Genomic DNA, 9,064 nt, shown 5'->3' on the forward strand with positions numbered 1-9,064 from the left:
AATAAATATAAATTAAATTGCTACTTTTCTGTGTTAAAATCCACATAAAAATTTCAAAGGCAACACAAATGAATAATTTTAGAAATTACATTCGCAACACATCAGTAAGGGCCAAGGTCTTGAAAGTCGGCATACACCACTGAAATTCATGAGCTTATTATTCATGTTGTGACGAGATTTACTCTTGAGGTAAATACTCCTTTTTCTGTATGAGTGAAATCTACCCATTTCACTGACATAAAACTCCAATTTATTTTGTTGTCTTTCCCCAGAAGTGTAAGTAAATGAGGTAAAATCTGAAAAGCCATGCGGCGAAGCACCTTGACATACAAAAGGACAGCATGGTGGCACAGTAATAGCATTTCAATACATTTTTTACCGTAATTGACTCATTGTATGTTTGAAATTCTATACTGGTTGGTTATCTGATTTCACATTTAGTATATTGTCTTATGACAGTCTTCTGTGAATGGCACTAATTTATTTTGCCCTTACTTTATTAAATGAACTGAATTTCAATGAGTTATTTTTCCACTTCATACCACACAGACTCCACTTTATTCCCTGACAGGGAACACATGTGGAGCTTCCATGTTTTCTTCATGTTCTAGGACCTCAGCTTTTCCCTCATAACCCTTAGACATGCATTCATTCAAGATTTATTCTTACCAGAGGCATGTAATCAGCTTTGACTCCAGGGGACACCATAATAGTAAATTTGCTTCAGAAATAGAATTGAATTGATCTTAAAGCAGACTTTCTGTCTTGTCCTGCAAAAAAAAATGTTCCTCTTGCCTTTCACTTGCTGTTTATCTGTTTCTGACTAGAAGTAGATTTTTTGTTTCATTTTCAAATGGAAACTTTATTAAAAATAACAAATCATAAACAGAACTGTGCAGCATACATTATGGTATTATGTGCAGAATTCTTTAGAATATATGTGAGTCTAGAGAGGACAGATATCTTGTGTATTTTAGCCTGGATCAATCAGCCAATCAGACATATTGATAATCATTGTTCAGATGCATTAGTTTGTTTGTCTTTCAACAGTAATGAAGTTTATATAGTAAACTATCCATATTACATGCTACAAACAGATATGAAGGATGTACATAATAATCAGAAAACGTCGCTCATGAACATTTTGATATCCATTTTTGATGACTTAAATGTTATTCTTCATCTTATGTCTTTTTAAAGGTCTTGATGGTGATCATAATCTTGGAAAGATACAGCATGTGTCCATTGCTATAAGGCAGAATATTTATAGAATTTGTTAGAATATTCTTATATTAATTTCAGAGTATTGACACAGAAAAATGTTTTATGCAGAGCTGCACAGAGAGAAGTATAAATGTATCTATTTTCTTATAGAAAATTTACTAAATTTCCAAAACTATATTAAGGTTTCATGACAAAATGTGAAGTTAGCTTTAACACATTTGAAACAAATGCATCATTCTTTTAGTTTTTTTGCCTTTCTTGACAAACAGGAGTCTGCTGGATGACCCTCCATTTCAACAGTCGCTCGCAGAAACTCTTTCAGAGCCAGTGCCATACTTCTGCCAGATGCAAAGTGAGGATAGTTACAGGACCTTAACTAACCAGGGAGACGCAAATGCTAACTATGATGAAAGTATGTCCACACATAGTGATAGGGGTGTCCAGTCTGTTGCTTCTAACAAAGACCCCAAGCTTCCCATCACAGATCGCCAAAGTGTTGAGATGCAGAGACAGGAATTCATACATCAAGAACAACAACTGGAGCTAAAAGAGAATATTAAAAGGTAAGAAAGACTAAACTAAAACCAGTGGTGTCTAGACTCGAGGATGAAAGCATTTTTGATCATATTTCCAGTGAGTTATGTTTTAAAATGGGATTTGATAAAACCGAATAATAGCCCAAAGTTGTGCTGAAGCATGAGTCCTGAGAGCTGCAATTGTGACCTGGGTGCTGCTGGCTGAAAGTTTTTGCAAAAGTTTCTGGTATGGGCTGAGTATAGAAAACATTTATGATGTTTGACATGAGTCTTCAAATCCAAAGGACCAAGCAAGGCTGACATTTTCAGAGTGCCTTGGGGACAAAGGTGTCATAAGGAGTTAGGGCATTTCATACATTTATGAATTAAATGTATGGAATATTGGTTTAAAAATAAAACTGTTCATTAGGAAACTCAAATTGACTACATTTGGGAAAAGCAGAACATTATGCAAACAACATATCATTGTGGAGTTGGCTTGCATGATTGATTCCTTGATTTTTTTACTTACTGAATAACACATTATCAGGCTGGTCATAAAGCATATAGCTGTGGTGCTTCTCAGTGTGAAAGTCTTTAGTTTGAGGCACTGTATGTGTGGAATTTGTATGTTCTTCCACTGCTTATATTGGTTTACTCCAGATACGAGTACAACTTAAAGATGTGTAGGATAGTTGATTATTAAATTATTCCACTGTAACTGAGTGCCTGAGTGTGCCCTGTAAGCAAATGGTGCCTCATCCATGAATGATGTCTGTCTTGTTTATCTAAGTATTCCTATATTGACATAACCAAGTTCAGAAAATAAATAAAGGACTTGAATTTAAATATGCATGTTTGGATTTCCCTCCTTAGGCTGCCAGAATTTTGCAACCTGCTTGAAGAGATTTTCTTGAATACACTACAAAACATCATGAGAGAAGCCAACAGTGGAGAACTGGTTCTAACTTCAAGGCCAAGGGTGATTGCCTTGCCACCAGGCACCCCAAAGTGAGCTTTTAGGAATATAATCTATTCAATCACATGCTATGTAGAAAAATCCTTCCTCAAAATTTAGAAGATTGTTTAACTCATTGCTGTGGTTAGTTTTCTAAAGGCAAATTAATGCATTACATATAATTCTAAAAAGTATGTACAGATATCATAAAATAACTATGTCTACATTTTTAAATATCTCTAGTATACCAGCCTACTGTAACTCTCAAGTGGAAAAGTTCAAGTTTACTGTCACGTGAATACACTGGGCAGACATAAGTTGAATGGATATTTCAAGTTATCTGAATATCACTTCAAGTGTCCATGCCCTTGTTTTAAATTCAATGTTATGGTTATTTTACATTACCCAGAAACAAATTTATAATATTTGCAAGTAACTGAAGACTTTTAGGAAATGTTAAAGGCTTGTTCAAAGTATCAGAGAGCACACATTTGGAAATTTCATTTGCTTTGAGATATCTAAAACATATTTTAGGATCTGTGGGTGGCACAATGACATAGCTGTTTTATTTCTTCTTTTCTCATTTGCATCAACCAGAGTTTCACTAAAGGGTAATTCACTATGTGATGTTTGCATGTCCTTCCTGTGTTTTTCTAGGGTTTCTTCAGGTAGCAGGTATTCATGTTTTCCCCCTAATCCAAAGACAGGTTTGTAAAAATAACAGATGAGTCTAACTGAGCCTAATGGATGATAAGTTCCTATGATGGAGTGCCATCCAGTGCTGTGGTGTCTAATGATGCCATCTGTACGCTCTGGTTCTTTGCAACCCTATATTGGAGAAAGGATTCCTAGATAATAGATTGATTAATAACATCTTTCTGTGCAGTTTTAGCATCTCTAAAGCATTTTAGATATCTTAACATCATTACCTGTATTAAAACAAAAACCTCTGCAAATTGCATAGTGGATAGAAGTAATTTAATATGATTAATTGTGAAATATTTTGAAAAAGAATGGAAGTCCAATTCCATATAAGAATGTATTGTTCTTGTAACCTGTTGGTATGTTGAAATATCTTGGAGGCATACATTGTGTTTTGGGAATTTCAGATGGTAAAGGAGAGGACAGAGATTTATTTTAAGACATGTTTAAATAGTTTTCACATATTTTAAAATCCCTCTAGTGCTTTCTGAGATATGTCAAAATGTTAATTTGGCTTACCACGACTATATAGTCTATTAGCAAATCCAGAAAGCTACACAAGCTGTGACAGTTTCATAATTTATTGACACAATGTCAACAGTTGTCAGCCTCTCACTAACAAGTCAGCAAATGCTGGCTTCAAAAAAGATGGAAACACTTGACGCCAGCACAGTTTGGCAGAAGTACAGTGGTTAGATTTGAAGACAGAGAAACAGAGGATACTCGAAACACGGCCAAGTGATTATGACAGAGGACTGGTATCCAAACATCCTGGTCCTGCGTCTTAGTGGTTAAAACTGAGAACTTTGGAGCCAGGGCATTTCTGGCTTCATTTCACTGTGGTTAGCCTGGAACCAGCAACCGACACCTAATGGAAGAACAGGAAATCCGGATTAGTGGTAAGCAAGCCCAAGAGGCAGATAATTACTTAGGTTTTTGTGTCCATAGTGACTGATTTATATATAATGTTACCAACAAATCCAAAGCAAGGGACCCCACCTTTGCCCCTGTAATCGTATGAAGTGCAAGCTTACACAATCAAAGCTTCTATTACAAACAGTCAGCAAAGAGATACCCTTTTATCACTCTGCCTTTGAAGGGGACTGCTCTATATAACTTTCAGTAAAAGTGCAACCATGCAGTAATGACAGAAACGTAATGGTCTATAATTAGAAAGTAAAACAAAAAATTATTATTTTTATCTACCACGTGAAATGTTAGTTGAATAATAGTGTCTATTTTCTCAATATGTTCTGGCAGAATAGTGTGATGTAGCACACTGTAGTTTTGACTGCTGTAGAATTTATTTTTTATTAGGCTTTTAGGCACATATTATGCAGGCCAGTTGATTTTTTTAGTTTAAATTTATTTTTTTTACTCAGCAATATGGTGGCACTGTGTTTAGCACTGCTGACTCAGATATCCAAGGGAGTGGGTTTGAATCCCTGCCTAGCTGAATTAAGAATGACATTTCTTCAATGAAATCAAATTTTTTTAGTTAATGGGTGACATGATGGGCTAGTGGTTTGCACTGCTGGCTCATTGATTTAGCAGAGTAAGTTTAAATCCTGTCACTTTCTGCATGGAGGTTGTATCTTCCCCATGAAATTTTCTGGGTTTTTCTACAGGTGCACCAGTTTTCCCCAGTGTCTCAAAGGCATTTGTGTTTGTTTTTTTTGTAATTGTAAATACTTCCTGCTGTGAATAGAGTGCAAACGTATTCATAATATCTTGGACGTACATAATAACTAGAAATTATATATGTCATTGTTAAACTGTGCTTCACAGCGCCAGATTTCTGGACCTTGGTAGAATGTGCAAATTCTATCTGTATTTGTGCGAGTTTACTCTGGATACTTCAATTCAACTTATTAGAAGAAATGTATTAAAGCAAGTAGAAAACTAATAATATCCTAAAAAATAATTAACCCTGCTTTTTGTAAGCTATGTTACTGTTTACTGTCTCATGGAAAATTAAATTTTTAGGATTTTTTCTGAGAACAAATGTAAGAACTGTCACTGATCAGCTGTCCATGAGAAGTAAGCTCAGTTTATTTTAATGTGTATGTGTCAAAATTTTTGTACTATATGTGCTAATGTTTCTTGAATTCAGTAGTCTGGCATCTTTTTTGGCTGACTATACTCAAAAGGAGTTTGAATAGTTAATATAAAAATTACAGATTTTTATTTTAAAAAAGGCAATTAAAGTTATTTTTTAGCAGCCAGCATAAGTAATAGTTGTAGTATTAGGATTTGTACTTAAAGATTATAATCACCCAAGCATTGAAGCCATTATGCCTTTAGCCACGAGTCCTATAGTCCTGCCACTCTGATAAAAGTTTTGCTTATTTTTAGTTAAGAGGATGAACGAAGATGCATGTTCTCTGTGACAAGTGATCATGTAGTAATGTGAAATTAGTGATCAGACAGCAATTTGCGCAAAGGAAAACAAGAGTTCTACTTCCCAAAAATCTGAAGAAACAAATGTTGTTTCGCGACCAGTGAAATGTGTGCCATTGCCCCAAGAAAGAAGGTTCTTTGTTCCTGGCTGGAACTGTTTTCCTGCTCTAATTCCAGATGTGTCTGTCTACCATTTCATGTTTAAATAAATTTCACTAGTTTAAAAAAAAACACCAGGAAAAAAAAACAGACTCCTTTGCAATTGTAATATTGTTGTAATATTGTCAGCATAGATATTTTGATAGCCATTATGTACAGTATCATTCAAATGAAATGCTTTCAGAAATTGAAATAGTGTACCATTTTTTTCTCACTTTTAAATTATTTTTAGTTTTATGAGAGTATAATAAAAATACAATACTGTAAATATTTTTATAGAAGTATAAGAAACCTTGCCCATCTGAGAAGAGTTTCCTAAGAACAAGGGCAGGTGCAAGATGGCACAGAACAGAACAGAGTCCCTCAAGACCTTTCCAAGAGCTACACTTGCACAGTAATTGAGAGTAGAACTTTTATCACATTAACATAGGGACATTTAGAAGTGTTAGACATTATTGTCTTTAGTGTTCCTTAAGGTTTAATGTACGAGGACAAATGTATAAGAAAGGGTGAGTGGAAGTTGTAGAATCATGCTAAATTACTCAGGATCCTAACCCGCAGATTCCAGAAAGTGATACCACATTTACTCTCATGTTCCACCTTCTGATGAGCAACACACAGTTTTCTGTTTAATTTTAATGGACAGACAGTGAACGGCTCTGAAGACCAGGACCTATAAGGTACTATAGGCACACCAAAATTCACTTCTACCCTGGTGGCCTCATAGTCAAAGAAGAGGTGGACCTAACTCCAAAAATAATTTTGGAGCCTGACCAGAATTGACCAAAGTAGGAGGTTAATACCTGCCCTAGGTATTAGGGTATATGGACTTGGAACTAAAAGGAGAGTTTGGTGTGAAGGTTCACTGACAGAAAGAAGATGCCAGAGTCATAATAGAGAGAAGGTGGAGGTGAGAAATGTATCTTTTGGTGGTACTGGAGACATGCCAAGCCACTGAACTGGGTAGACATATTTTGAGCAATCTGTACAGGTAGATCCACAGGGAAAACTTGGTTTTGTTGTAGTACTTTATATTTACTGTTATGTGGTGCTATCTTGCTTGCTTGTTAAAAAATTAATACACCATTTGTATTTTTAGTGGCTCGTAAATGCCAGTCCAGGCAGCTGGAGGCACCACAAATGTGTCATCAGCTATTGCTAGTACTTTTCTGAAAGTGAGCAATGAGGGGGCAGTGAATGAAACCAAGAACTTATCCACAAATATTCTAGCTCATATAGTATTTGATGATTGGAGACATCTGGAGATCTCTTTCAATAACATTGCTTCTTTTTTTTAAATGCAGAGGATCACTATCAAACAGTTCACCAAGATCTTCACATCGGTCAATTGATAACAATTCACCAGGACTTCAGGAAAAAAGTAGTGGAAACAGGACAAATCTTCATAAAGGACAGCATATATACAACACAAAGGAAAAGGAACGCTGAGGCATCCCCACGTTCTACATATAGTGAACCAAAATAAATACATATGTTTAAAAATTACAATGTTATGAGGCTGTATAATCAAAAAATAAAATGCTTTAGTGGACTATAAATACATTCTATGGTGTCTTTCACCTTAAAAAAGAGCAGGCAGTTACTTTGTACTGCTATGCAGTTGAAAATGGAAGAAAGTTGAAACTGTTTAGTTGTTTTTTGGGTGTTGCAGATAAGTGCCCATGGGAATTACATTTTTCTGTAATTGATGTACTTTATTTTGTTGATCATAAAGAATACAAAGTAAGTATAATTATTGATTCACCACTCCCTATAAAAGCATTTGCATTTAGCTCCCTTTGGTTGTAATATGTTTTGCAAGGGAAGAATTCATCTATATTCTAGGATTACCTGTGTCAATAAAAAAAGACACTGAGTAACCTCATTAGTATGTATTGGTGATGGAATACCTTTGGGAATACTCATCACTACAGTTTTTCGGCAACTGAAATTATCTAATAGTCTCCTAACACTCCTTTGCTCATCTGTCTCATTCACTGTTTAAATAAGCCTTTAACAACAGCATGCTCACTTGTTAGTCTTTCATGTAGTGTGGTTTGTCTTTTTTAATCTTCTTATTGAACCATTTTGTCAGTTTATTTGATCAAAAACACTTCCCTTTTATTGTAATGTTACTTGTTAATTGGTTATCATTTCTTCTATTTTGACCATATTTCCTCAGACTACCAATCTGATTAAAATAAAATCCATCTGTATGTCATTCTCAAGCACTGCAAGACTGCATATGAATGGTTAATTTCTCAAGGTAAAATTAAGTTTGAGAGGTGAACATCTTTCTGAGCAGTGCTAAGCATGCAGTAAGATAACCGGATCAAATTGTCTGGAATTATCTAGCAGCAGTACATGTAATTCTTACTGAAAATTTTGAAAAATCTGACTGAAATCTTCACAGGACAATTTTTTGGATGTAAAAGACATGTAAACATAGTAAAAGTAATCATGTGTACAGTGGCACTAAAAATCATCTTCCATAGATGTGAACCACAGAAGGAGATACACTAAAGGTTGGCAAGCTATATTATCCACCAGTTTGTGAGGAATTCCCATACATAATTACACTGGATTACCCAAGAAGGCAAAAAGCATTCTGGTACCTAGTCTGAGAGTGACCCAGTTCACTGAGTAGTTGATTCCTTTTTTCTCCAGCCTGTTTGTGATCTATACTAATAAAAGGCAAAGGCCTCACTGACTGACTGACTCACTGACTCATCACTAATTCTCCAAGTTCCCGTGTGGGTAGAAGGCTGAAATTTGGCAGGCTCATTCCTTACAGCTTACTTACAATATTTGGGCAGGTTTCATTTCGAAATTCTACGCGTAATGGTCATAACTGAAAGCTATTTTTCTCCATATAATGTAATGAAATTCAGCTGGATGGCCGTGGGGGGCAGAGTTTCGTGTGACATCATCACGCCTCCTACGTAAGTACGTAGAGAACAAGGAAGACCTCCAAACAGCGCTGAACAAAAAATGCCATTTCACAATTGAGAAGGCAGAAAAAGATTATGAAGCAAGTGATGCATACAAGCGTATTCATAAATACAAGCATATTCATAAGTACAGCTACTGCGGGAACAAAGCATGG

The 9,064-nt window shown here is 35.5% G+C and overlaps 1 protein-coding gene across 3 annotated transcripts in view; it reads left to right on the top strand.

The window, feature by feature from the left end:
- Positions 1-8,657, top strand: part of cfap65 (cilia and flagella associated protein 65) — a 108,421-nt gene extending 99,764 nt beyond the window's left edge. For all 3 annotated transcript variants that reach the window (XM_039756507.1, XM_039756508.1, XM_039756509.1), the window contains 3 exons: positions 1,494-1,787; positions 2,616-2,750; positions 7,263-8,657. In XM_039756507.1, coding sequence (XP_039612441.1) covers positions 1,494-1,787; positions 2,616-2,750; positions 7,263-7,407 — 574 coding nt within the window. In that variant the 3' untranslated portion in view covers positions 7,408-8,657. The remainder of the gene's footprint in view (positions 1-1,493; positions 1,788-2,615; positions 2,751-7,262) is intronic.
- Positions 8,658-9,064: the final 407 nt, after the last annotated feature.

The sequence above is a fragment of the Polypterus senegalus genome, chromosome 6 (assembly GCF_016835505.1).
Source record: "Polypterus senegalus isolate Bchr_013 chromosome 6, ASM1683550v1, whole genome shotgun sequence".
NCBI classification, from domain to species: domain Eukaryota; kingdom Metazoa; phylum Chordata; class Cladistia; order Polypteriformes; family Polypteridae; genus Polypterus; species Polypterus senegalus.